The sequence below is a fragment of the Vicugna pacos genome, chromosome 1 (assembly GCF_048564905.1).
Source record: "Vicugna pacos chromosome 1, VicPac4, whole genome shotgun sequence".
NCBI lineage: Eukaryota > Metazoa > Chordata > Mammalia > Artiodactyla > Camelidae > Vicugna > Vicugna pacos.
In genome coordinates, this window is record NC_132987.1 from 57000235 (window position 1) to 57013505 (window position 13271).

Genomic DNA, 13271 nt, shown 5'->3' on the forward strand with positions numbered 1-13271 from the left:
AAAAACATGTTTAAAATAGAACCTTGCAATTCAGATGACTTTGTGGAGAATTTCTCTCTCCTCACGTCTTAGGCCTTTCACGTTTGTTGGTTTCAATCTCAGTCAGGTTCTCACTGTGTGTGTGTGTGGCACAAATGACCATAAATACCTCCAGGCTTGGATTGTATCAGTTTCACACCACACTGGCCAAGTGCCCATACCTGAACGAGTCTCTGTGACCAGAGGAATGGATTCCTCTGATTGGTTAGGCCTGAGTCATGTGATTATGTCAGCTTCACTTAAACTATTTGGATTAAATGGAAGAGTGTGGTTCTCCAAAAGAAAGTCAAGGTACTCTTCTCTTGGAAGAGAAAATTCAAATGGAGGAAAGGATGCTGGGTTGGAAAGAACAACAGCTGCCAACTAGGCTCTTTCGAACCTCATCTCATTTGTTGAAATCCTATTATCCCTTCAAGGACTGTCTCAAGAGTCTCCTTTTGAAGTCATTCCTGATCCTCTGACCATGTGTAGTTGCTCCCGCTTTTGTGTTTCTTCAGCATTTTGCACCTCTTTTTGCTGTTTAGTTTTGTGGGCTTTGTACAATCATTACAAGTTTGTCTTTTGTATTATTGCAGCACAGCTTCTCTGAGGGCGGAGACTTCATCTCAATCGTCTTTAAATCTTCAACAATGCCTGACAGGTGTCTGATTCATAGTAGACTACCAGCAAATATTTTCTAAACTGACTTAACATTGTACAAATTATGAATAATGAAAAATAAACAAGATGCCACAGCTAATTTTATTATGTACATAATTTATTTACTGATTAATTTATTAAAAGACTAACAGAAGCGATGTTAACAATTCTGAGAAGTGATTTCTATTTAAGAAGTAAGAATAACCACAGCACCAGGAGAGCAGTCAACTTTCGTGGGGACCGGCTGGGGAGGGGCTGTGTCTGGACCTACCCTGCACTCACTAACTTTGCCTTCTTTTCCTCTTCAGTTGTCTGGTTTCACGTCTAAGCTTGTTCCAGCTATCCAGAATGCGCACAAGGATTCCACTGGATCTGGAAGAGGAAAGGGATTGATGGTGATAACTGAACCCATTTTGATTGAGACCTACACGGGACTGATGTCATTCATTGGAAACCGCAACAAGCTTGGCTATTCCCTTGCCCGTGGGAGTATTGGTTTTTGACACTTTTTTTGGTGGATAAGTACATCACCCACAGACATGCCATTATTGAAGATTCTGTTTCAGTCCATCATATTTTTGGACCGAAACAATTAATTACTTTTAAATAGTATTACATGATATTGAATATTTAGAACCTTGGGAAATCTAAAAGCTTGATTAGACTGATAGATGCATGCTTCAGATCTCATTAAGAATAATGAAATTTCCTAAAACCAGAAAATAAGTTCTAAGCCCATCAAATAATATCAAATTAATATCTGATCATAAACTTAGGGCAGACCCTCTGGGTTTTTGTTCCTCTGTCTTCTAAATGTAGGCATATTCTGGGTTTTGATCTTCAGCCCTCTGATTCCAATCTTCTCTCTCATTAGGGTCTCAATCTGTATTATTTTAGCTATCTTTTTTATGAAGGTGACTTCCAAATCCATATTCCCATCCCCACTATTTCTTCAAGATTCAGTTTTGCATTTGTCTGTTGATCATATATCTATATCAGTGTTCTGATGACCAGTTACATTCAATATCTTTAAAATCCTAGTTCTCTCTGTAGTGTTTTTATGGTCCGTCATCATCTCTAAAATCCATCAGTTTTGATGTCTTTAAATTCCTTGCCAAATGCGTTTGATACAGTAGCTGTTTAGTCTCTTTGGGTTGCTATAACAAAATGCCATAGACGCGATGGCCTTCATAACCAAATTACCCAAAGGCCCCCCAACTCTTAATACCATCATATTGGGTTTTAGGATTTCAACATGTAAGTTTTGAGGGGACACAAACATTCAGACCATAGAAGTACCACTGTCTGTGACTTAGCATTGTACCCAATGCCCAGATGTCAAACTTAAAAGTTCATTTTTCTTTCAAAATTGTTCACATATTTCTTCTCCTTTCCATTCTCACAGGTATACTATTAGATCATGTTTCAAATTCTATTTACTTGGATAATTGTTGTAGATTTTTAATTGGCATCTTTGCTCTAAAGCTGACCCTTTTATAATCCATTTTGCACTTGGTTGCCAGATTCCTAAAGCACAATTTGATTGTCTCATTCCCTTCTCAAGAACCTTTGATGGCTCATTGCCTGCTACAGATTTTTTTTTAATCTCACACATTTTGCTTTGTCAATAGCAGATTTTCCTTCTAATAAAATGTTTCATATGCCCGATATGAAAAACAGAAGTAGGGCCACTATGATTGAAACAGAGTTGTAAATGCCATTGACTTCCTCTTTTTTGGGGTCTCAGAAGTGTCCCCTGTGGGATGTCTCTGGATCCAGAAGGTTTTAAGGAGATGTTTCCAAAAACACTGTCCTAACTCACTGTTTCCATTTTCCTTTCTCTCGCATTTCCTCTTTGTCTCTCCTTGACTTTGTCTAATATTGAACAACTCAGGAGATTACTTCACCTGTTTTCATCTCTTCAAGTTTTTCTTTTTCAATTTCATCTATTTTTAATTTATTTTGAAAAGAAGCTTTTAATGTTGAACACCATAAACATGATTATAATCAAGGTTTTGCCTGTCCCTAGACCCAAAGTTGAGACACCTTGGCTGGAATTCAAGTTAAAACATTCCAGCTGATTTTTTTTTTTTCTTGCTGGGGGGAGCTTATGTGAAGTCTATTTTTAAAGTCTTTTCTTCAAAATGCTTACTTCCTCAGTTTCAAAGATTTGTTCTCTGATATTTTACAAACATCAAGTTGATGGAGGTATTCAAATCTTTGGATAACCCTCATTTTGTTTTGCCTTTGTCTTTATTTACTTCCATTAATATTTTTCTCCCTCCCTCTCTTTCCACTTCCCAGCATCTAATTCTCCTCCTTCCCCCCAATGGCAAATATTGTTACAGTCCCCAAGGCAGGGAACTTCTATTCAGACTGTAAAAGGAAATGTTGAAATCTTTAGCTGTCCTGTCAACAGTAGTGGAATGAAAAGTCATTGGGTTATTTTGGCAGTGGTTCTGAAGCAGGTACAATTGGCAAATTATTGTAACACTGCTGCCCGAAAATCCCCATTTGCCTCAAGATAGTGGCATTTGTTGGCAGCAGCCTCTGAAATGTCCAGCACATTCTCTCTCTCGTTACCATTTAAGGATCAGTCTGACAATTGGCTTCTTTCTGCATATATTTTCCCTCTGTAAGCTAGTGGACTATTCCCAACGGACCTTCGAAAGGATACAGGGCAACATCATCAGTGGAAGCAAATCAGAAAAGATGAGAGGAGGGAGATGTCTCCTAGCCCTGATGGTCAGGGTACCACAGCTGTTAAGTGCGGAGAAGAGTGATCCCAGAGATGACATGAGAACCATCTTCACATTTCACACAGACCATCCTGTGGGATATTCCAGAAGCTGATAAATGGGATCTAGAAAGCTGGACTATGACCAGAGAATAAGAGGATTCAGGAATTTGGATTGCAGTTTAAGATAAGAAAGAAAGAGGTCCTTAGAGTTAGAAATGTCCAAAGATGGGGTGGGTTGCTCCTTGAAATAGGGAGTCCTCCATCACTTGATGTGCACAAGTAGGGACTAGATATAGTGGGTATTGTGAAAGGGATTGCTGAGGAGATGATAGATAAGATCCTTTAAAGCCAGAGACCGCATGATTCTCCAAATAATTGTTGCTAATGACTAGATAATAGACACTTTTTTCTTTGGAAAAAGTTGAATCAGTCATGTGAGACCCTGGAAAATTACCTTAATTTTCTAAGTTTTAATTTCTTCATCTGTAAAATAGAGACACTATCTCTTCTGCCTACTTCATGAAGATCCTGTGAGGACTCAAGGAAATGAGGTTAAATTATTTTATGAAATAAAAATCACTGAATATCTGCCTTCAGGGTGATGTCATTTTGGCAGCAGAAACTGGAACGACATCCAAGGGAACTAAATTCAGTTCTTCTGGGAATTGTTTCTTGATCACTATGGGCTACTGACCATCCTTTCCCCATTTGGCACGCGGTGTTTTCACGAGGGCTCCTTGTCCGTGAGGTCAACAGGCAGCCACAAAGCACAAACCTGGAGACTCACAGGTATGCCTGGGCTTCTCCTTCAGGCTGTCATCTGAACTGTACCAAGAAAGCTTCCCAGAGAGGCATCATGAGTCTGATTGGGAATAAGATTAGATACGACACAGAGGCCTTAAACACAGAGCATGTCATCATAAAAATGTCGTGGTTGGCCATCTTCTCTATCTGATATTCGTCCATTCAGGAAATCTTACCAGAAAATCCCCAAAAAGTCTCCTTTCAGAAACTGTTTGAACAACTCTGTTGACAGATTGCTCACAGTCTTCTGATCCATTTTGGGCAGTTCTGACGGTTAGAGAGTTCTCTTTCTGGTGATTGAGATTCTGTAGTGTCCAGCTTCAATCTCTTTCATTTAAAAATAAAATTCCTCTGCTAGAATAGGTTCAGCCTGGGTTTCCATACCTAGATGTGGGACATCTGGGTTACAGAAGCTAGGCTGGTGGATTCTCTAACATTTACAGAAAGAGGAGCAGTCAAGAATCACCATGCCTGACCCCCGAGTGTGCCACTGGACTTCTTTAGGAGCCTGCCCTTTGGCCATCTTCTAAGGCAGGAAAGAGAAGCCAGAGTCCCAGTCTCATCGTCCCTTTGCTGAGGCATGACTCAGGAAGCTGACGCTTGGAGCCCTGGGGCCAAGAAAGCACAGAAGCCATCTAATCCAACACTTTCATTCACAGAACAGGAAGTCAGGGCCTAGGAACTGGAGAGAAATCGCTCAAAAAGCAGGTGGTGAATTGTTGGCACTACTAGGATTAAACTCTCAATGCTTCCAATCTCCTATTCCTGACCCATACTCTTTCCATGTGTCTCCAATCCCAGGAAAAGACACTTCATCTCAATCAGGGTGTCATAATTTCTGGGTTAATTCTGAGGCGAGAAAACAATAGGTCACCGTTGTTTAGAGGGAATTTCCAGAAATTGCCTGTATTTTCTTAAAGGCTAAGGTCACTCATAGAGCTCTCTGATTTCCTATCTGATCAAAAAGCCCAAACAAAGCTGCGGAAGCCAGCAGAGCCAGCGAAGATTTTGTAAGGCACTTTGACCCCTGCCTGGCATTTTGTGGGGCAGGGGAGGGGAGGGCAAAGGTATTAAATTAAGGCTTAAAAGCTCCTCAGAAATTCTTTACACACAAGAGACCCAAGCTGGAGAAAAGAAGATGACTCGTGCCAAAGGGAAGAAAGAGAGAGACTAATGCCTGTGGTTTTCAAAGGTTAACAACAAAAAAACCCCCAAGTATTTGCACAGGGATGAATGCTCATTGGCTCTTGGCCAACAATTATACAAGGGCTGGTGCCCACATCCTGTAGCTGTGGTTTAGGGACGCTGCTCATGAGTGACTTCTTATGCTTAGTGGCAGGAAACTTTAGTCACTGGTGTGTAAACTCACCTTTGGTCTGCACCTCCCACAACGTGCTCCGCAGGCACTGAGGGACCAGGCCTCCTGATTTCCTAGCAGATAGCAGGTCCTCAGAGGCCCAGGAAGAACCCAGTGTGAGGCCCTGGGAGGGACTGAGACTTGCCTTATTCCACTCGATGGTAGCAATGCCTCAGGACAATTTTGGAGCCACAAGGAGGAATTATGATATCCTCTGCTGAATCCTCTCACTGGCCTCAAAAATCTAAGTCCTTTCAGGGCTACAGTGTGAAATACGAGAGGCAAAGTCACGAGGCTGCTCCTGAGCCTAGATCTTGTATCTGAGGAATTATTTTACACTCAGTTTTAAAAGGTTCCTAGTAAACAGCTCACAAGTCTCCTTTTCAGTGAAGCCAAATGGAATTTGCCAGAAATTAGTCAAAAAGCAGGTGGTGGATATTGGGCGATACTGGGAGAAAATGCTAAAGCTTCCATCTTTCCGTTCCTGGCCATTGCCCTTTCCGTACACCCCTATTCCCCGGGAAAGGCATTTCATCTAAATCATGTGTCATAAGCTAATTTGAGGTGAGAAGACAGTAGGTCCAGTTTAATTCACTCTTGTGTTTTCAGGTAGAAATGAGATAATGAGATGCTCCATATTGAGATAAATTTCTCAGAACTGCCACCTTGTCTCTCACATCCTGTCCACAGTGCCTACCCCATGCATCTCAGGAATCACCTTCCCTTCCTGTTATATTCCTGCTCACTCTTCTTGGAATTATTGAAACTGAGATTGGAGGGGACCTTAAAGGTCATGTAGTTTAGCTTCCTACCTACTGCAGGAATGCCCTCAACCAAAACACACACAGCAGATGCAGACTCAGTTTCTGTAAAAATACATTGTCAGGGCAGAGAATCCCTTGCTTGCTACAACAGTTCTTTCTACTGCTAAGCAATGACAGTGAGTAGAAGGTTTTTCTAGATATTATATCCAAATCTTCCTCCCTGAAAATATATCTGTTTGGTCCTTGATCTTCCTTTGAAGTTACTCCAAGTAAATCAGTTCCCTATTTCATGTGGCCGCACTTCAAATAAAGGCAGACTGACTGGTGCTCGTCCAACAAAGCAGTTTTATTTTTGTTTGTTTATTTTTTGTGTTCTTTTTGACAGAAAAATCCTAGTTACCACAACCATTCTTCATATGATGGATTATCCAGAGCCCTTACTTAACTTATCTCTTGTTTGTGGACTATTCTGTTTGGTTAGCATTTAAAATATTATATTCAACTCTGGCATGGCAGTTCAAATATAATCTGACCAGTGCAGGTTAGAACGTAGTTGCTTTTTATTTGCCAATAAATTGTTATTAATGAAATCTAGGTTTTCTTTATCATACCATTTTTTTTCCCACATGAAGCTTATGAGCAAATTCATTCATGCTATCTATAATATATAACATCTTCTTTTCTGATTTAGTAATCTCACTTAAGGAACAAAGGAGGCCACTTTCGTATGGATTATTTGTAATGAACTTATATTAGCTCATAGTAATCACTCCTTTTCTTTGTTGAATTTTAAATTTACTTGTTAAGTTTTCCCTAAAGTATCTGTTTAATATTTTATCCCAAGTCAGTGTCAAACTTATTTTTCTGTAGTATTTGGCAACCAACATTCCTTTTAAGTGGGATTTTTTCCATCTTCAATCTAGAGGACAAAGTGGGAATGGTTACCATGATTGACAGCTGAGCCAAAGCAGTAATCAGAATGATTTCATCCACAGAGATCTTTGGTCTTGGTTGGCTGAGCATTTTGTCCCCAGAGCAAAAATGGATGGGCAGTCCGCTCAAGTCTTATTCAGTGTGTATAAGCTAAAGTAAACCGAAGTCTGATTTGAATCAGCGTCTACCACCCCATGATACCCTTATCCTTACTGCATTCAGATTGCCCAATTCAATGGCAACAGTTATCACTGTCATTTTTGGCCTACAGGGAATAGCCACAATGAAACTGTTTAAGAATGTTGAGTTTCCCCTCACAAACATACTTCTCATGGTCTCAGTGAAGAAGTGTCTCTGGAACTTCTGAGGGGGTATTGTTAGGGGGTAACTGAGGAGTTCTTATATAATAAATCTGCTTGAGCATCACAATCTCCCTAACCTTTGTCTGCCTTCTTCTAGCATTTCAGCTTCATTCAGTATATACTTCCTTTGGGTCCATGTTTCAGTCAATTAACCAAGCAAACTCTTGGAGCCATTTTTAGTGACTCAAACACACTGAATTCAAAATCTATTCTGGTGCACTCTAAACAATAATTTTTGTTTGCTCCAACATTATATTGCTTCCAACTTGATCTAACACCCTTAGGATCAGCTCCCATGTATGTTCTCCAGTTATCTGTAATTATTTAGGGTCATATTACACCTTCTCATGAATAACACTATTTTACTTATTTATTAGAAGTTGAATTTGGTTATAAGTCTAGAAACAATGCAGAATGAGAATGGATTATCGTACATTTAATCAGGTACTGACTCTTACACTCTTTGATCCAGATGTGGCTTTTTGTTGGTTGGTTGGTTGATTTGTTGGTTTGTCTTTGCTTGAGTAAAATAATAAGTTCCCTGGTACCTGGTATGCAGTTATTGATCTGGCAATTTTTTTTTTCTTTTTACCTGTTGTTAAAAAACCATTAGGGGCAGTTTACTTTCAGATGTTAGGACCAGCAGTGTACTCAGCAATGTACATCAACCTTCCAAACCTGTGTCACATTCTAACCAACAGGAAACTGGATCACCTCTGTGTTCTGTAAGTCATCACGCTGGTCTGTTTTACTGATGATATCATGTGTTGATACAACCAGGTGAACAGGAAGTAGCAACGATTCCAATACTTGTGTGACACATACATGGAAATATATCTCTCCCAAATTCCAAGGCTATTGTCAACAAAAGTCACACTAGTGACTATTCTAGGGCATCAGTGGTCTGAGACATGTCAAGATATACCTCCTAAGGCAAATGGAAAATTTCTGCCCTACTATTACTAAGGAAGAGTCAGCATGCCTAATAGGGTTCTTCAGATTTTGGAGGCAACGTATATCTCATTTGGGTTTGCTATTTGAACCCATTAACCAAGTAACCCAAAAGCTTGCTAGCTTTTAGTGGGGGACAGAACAGGATAAGGGTCTGGAATAGCTCCAGGCTGCTGTGGAAGCTACTTTGTCATTTGAGCTATATACCCAGTAGATCCAATGGTGCTTGAAGTATTTGTGGCATTTAGAGATGCTACAGTGAACCTTTGGCCAGCCCCTCTGGGTAAGTCACTGGATAGCCCTGAGGGTTTTAGGCAAAGATATTCCATTCTCTGAGATATCAATTTTCCCTTTGGATTGCTACTGGGTCCTAGCAGAGATCCAGCACTTGACCGTATACCACCAAGTTGCAATGCAACTTACGCTGTGCATAACGAACTGGATGTTATCTGACTCACAAAGTCATATACTTGGGCATGCACAGTAGCACTCTATTGTCAGTTGGAGCTGATATGTACCTGACAAGGCTCAAGCAGGTCCTGAATGTCAAGCAAGTTGCAAGTAAGTGTCCCAGAGAACTAGGGTACCTATTCCCACTACATCTTCTCTTGCTGAACCCACACTTAGGGTTTCATGGAGAGTTCTCTATAACCAACAGATTGAGAGAAGAGAAACAAGCTTAATTTACAGATGTTTCTGCACGATATGCTCCATCATCTGGAAGTGGACCACCGTGGCATCTACTCCATGGTGGCACTGAAAAAAGATTGTGAAGGAAATTCCTCCTAGTGGCCAGAATAAATGGAATTCCATTTCCATGTTCTGCTTCAAGACTACTTCCCATTTTATAACTGAGAAAACAGATCTGGAGTAGGGATGTGATCCAGTTACTGTCACACATACCTCACAAAGCCACGGCAGTGTCTTAAAAGTAGAGACATGATGCTGTTTCTTCCATTTTGCCTATATCAGGTTGGGTTCATTTTCCACACGATATAAACCATTTCATCATTTTAAACTCAAGGTGTTTTAATATATGGAATTTAATATATGGGAAGTGATTCCCATTATGACACTGCAAAATTGGCCCACCCAAGGATTGGTTATCTCTTGCCACATGTTCTTGTCACACACAAGAAGCTAGGCAATCAGGAAGTTGCTATCACAACAGCAGGTACCAGGATCACACCACCGTAGCTACCACTCAGTGATCAGGAGCTTTTACTGGAACTGTTCCAGAGCCATGTTGCATCTGCTAGATCTGTACCAGCAAAATGAATGTGACACATTCTGCCCTCTTCCTCCTTACTTATTCTGAAGCAGGACAAGAGAAGGACATTCCATTTCTTCCCCTTAATAGTAATTGTAAGAATTTATTGAGTGCCTATAGGTCCCAGGCAGTGTGCTAAGGTCTACACATTCATTATATCAATGAATCCTCAAATAAATCTCTCAATATAATATCAAAGTCACAACCTCCATTTTGAAATGAGGAATGTGAAGGACAAAGAGGCTATGAAACTTGGCCAAGATTTTGTACTAATTGATAGGGATCCTGGATTAACTCAGAACTTAATCATATCCAGAATCTAGCTACAAAGGGATCTGAAAATTGTAATGTTTAGCTTTATAACCTCTGTGGTAAAAAAAAAAAATGCCTACTAGAATAAGGTCAAGAGAGGTGTTGAGCTGGCCATTTTACTGAATCCACAACCTAACTTACATTTAAAATAGTGACTGTTAAACTGTTTCCCCCCTTGATTGTAAACTCAAGGTATCCAAATTTCTCCTCTACTAGAGACTTTTACCTATATTAGGTGATCAGAAAATGTCTTTTATGATGCTGATGCCATAGACATTTTGGTTTCAACCCAGGTCAGCAGCACATGTCTAAGCTTCCATGAAACCACAGTCTTTTTGTGGTCTGATTTTACAGAGCAGCAGACCAACTTAGGTCTTTTCCCTGACCTCAGGAAGAAATAGTATTTGGATTTTACCAAAGGTCGTTTTATTCCCCAGACTTCTCTGTGGTTATATCAAAAACACATAGCAACACTCAGTACGTGTCATAATTACAGAAAGTGAGGAATGGCATTTTCCTGGGGTAAAAAAAAATTTATATCATAAACAAAACTAGCTGAGTGATGCCCAGAGCACCAGTCAGGAGTTTGTCGGTTTTAGAACAGAGCTAGGTTAGCAGAAGTGTAAGCCATGCCTAGAATAAGTAGAACATGATGACCTAGCAGATATTCTGGCCAGAAGAAGTATGTAAGGAAGAAGAGATGAGCTGAGGCTCTCCCGTACTCCCTTCAGTTTCAGGGAGTGTAAGCTGCAAGCGGTAGAGATCAGCCATCGGATTCTACTGACTTTTCAGATGATGGTTCCAACAGTAGAGGTAGGAAATATAGGAAGTAAACATGACTTCCACAGGAAATACAATGCATTTGAATTTGGATAATTTCAGTATGAAGGGCTGTGGGACCTCAAATGAAAATATTTCTGTCTAATCAACAAGCACATGTGAAGGCACGTTGCTCAGGAGATAAGATCTTTGGCCAGAGATAAAGGTCAGGGAGTGATCCAAGAATGAGTGGTAGTTGAAAGCTCAAGTGCACATGAAATTGCTTAGAGTGAGGATATAGAACTTTCTGCAATAATGGAAAATTCCATAATTCTGTGTTGTACCACATGGTAGCCATTAGTCATGAAATATGGCAGATAAGACTTAGGAACTGAAATTTTATTTGATTTTAATTAATTTACATTTTATTACTTTAATTTAATCTCATATAGCCACATGTGTCTTGTGGCTCTCCTGTTAAACAGCACAGGTATAGAGTGAAGAAAAAGATGCTGAAAATGGAATACTTAATGATACAACATTGAGTATTTGAGATTATATTGATGCCAACAAATATAAAAAAGAACACTTGCCTTTTTCAGTTTTTTTATTCCTACCATATTTTACCAAATGGGAAAGAAAATCAAATGATGCAGACGAGTTGTGTTGGAAACCAGCAGCTTCCCTATGCATCTCTTCCCTTTTCCAGCTGAGTGGTAACTGATTTTAAGAATTTTCCTTCTGATTCTGCTGATAGTTACCTTCATAACTGAAAAATATGTTTCTATGTCTCTTTATTGATTTATCAGTGTCAGATATTATCTATTGACTTCCCTTCTATGAAAGAACCAGACCCACTTCACATACACTATACTTCACACTTCTCTTTGCTCCTTAAATATTTATTTTCACTTTTCTGTGGATAACATTTGTTACTTCTGTTCCCCTATCAACTTTAGTTTCTATCTCATCTCCCCTCTATGAGCGTAAAGACGTTAGCAAGACAACTCTAGCTTTCTGGAGCAACTCTTATTTTTTCTCTTACCTTTTTTCAAATGAGCGATTACTTCTAGATTACCCAGGTTATAAATATTTGCATTCTGTTCTGGAATCATTAAGCGTGTCACACTTGTCTGCACTTAGCATTTCTGAGGAAAGAAGTGATGGGGCTTGCAGAAAGAGGAATATGAGACAAACTATCTGCTACTTTCCTTTCATTCTCCATCTTACTTTGCTGGTGCAAAAATAACAACTCATTGTCTATATGTCTCCAAATTTATCACATATTATTTTGTGATTTTTCTTACAGGCCTATAAATTATTAATATCCTTCTTTTGCAGGTAAAGAAATCAAAATCATAATAGATAGAATGACTTGACCAAGGTCATGCACCTGCAAAGTAGGGAAGTTGACAGTCAAGGTAGGTTTTCTGATGACAAATCACCTCACCGATCTGTTCATGGTAAAATTTCCTAAATACTCAAGTTTGCAAAAAAGTAATGGGTTGGTTTTCTTGTTTCAGGTTTAAAAACCTATGGTTCATGTTGGAAAAGAGAAATTTGAAGTTTATGTACTGTGACCACATTTTCTTTCAAGGAACTGGAGAACTGCCTCCGGGCATCTGGGTGCTTCATGAACCCAAGTTGGCAAATGCTTACCTATCAGTAAAGAATCACCCAAATTAAACTAACATTTACCAAGCACTCATATGCTAGTTTCTGGGTTAAGATATTTCATACTCATTATTTATTTACCACTCACAGCAATTTTTAAGTAGAGAACATATTAGACATGGAATTGAGTAATTTGAATTTCAATAACTCATCCCTGTCATTGAGCCCGCTCCTTCTGTAAAACAGCTAAAATAACCTGTCCCCCAGACATATCTTGCAAATGTGCATATTTGGAAGGTGATTTGAATTCGGTGAAATGAAATGAGGTGAAGTGTTTTGGTTGCTTGGGAGATAAGGCAGTATACAAACACAACACTGATGAGTAATAGTAAAGTATTATAAGGCTTTTCTCCTGTTACCGGTAATGAAACTGACCCAGATGAATCTGGCGTCAGGAATTGTTCCTGTGCGTGATGCAAATGACTCTGAACACCTTTCTTCTAAATTGCTAAATTCCAATGAAGATTGTGCTAGCGTGACTGTACAGTAATAATGGATTCCTGATCCACACAACACACCTAGGACATTTCCTATTATTTCCAGTAATCCTGTGATTAATGAAAACTCATTAAAGAGGTATTTCAGGCAGGAGACAGATCCAGATTCCATGCAGCTTGTATGATGGAGGGGGTTCTCCTTCAGAAAAAAGAATATAAATTTATAAATA

At 39.5% G+C, this 13271-nt stretch overlaps 1 protein-coding gene and 1 long non-coding RNA gene across 4 annotated transcripts in view; both read left to right on the top strand.

The window, feature by feature from the left end:
- The window catches only part of TPRG1 (tumor protein p63 regulated 1), a 124903-nt gene extending 120894 nt beyond the window's left edge, over positions 1-4009 (top strand). The window contains exon 6 of the mRNA XM_006200969.3: positions 987-4009. Coding sequence (XP_006201031.1) covers positions 987-1181 — 195 coding nt within the window. The 3' untranslated portion in view covers positions 1182-4009. The remainder of the gene's footprint in view (positions 1-986) is intronic.
- Positions 4010-10513: 6504 nt separating this feature from the next.
- Positions 10514-12634, top strand: LOC140697308 (uncharacterized). Of its 3 annotated transcripts, XR_012074245.1 has the most exons (4): positions 10514-10984; positions 11533-11646; positions 12272-12351; positions 12454-12634. It is a non-coding gene; the product is annotated as an uncharacterized lncRNA (long non-coding RNA). The 3 variants fall into 3 exon arrangements; XR_012074251.1 differs by lacking the exon at positions 11533-11646 and having other exon boundaries at positions 10520-10984; XR_012074231.1 differs by lacking the exon at positions 10514-10984 and having other exon boundaries at positions 11292-11646.
- The last annotated feature ends 637 nt before the right edge of the window (positions 12635-13271 follow it).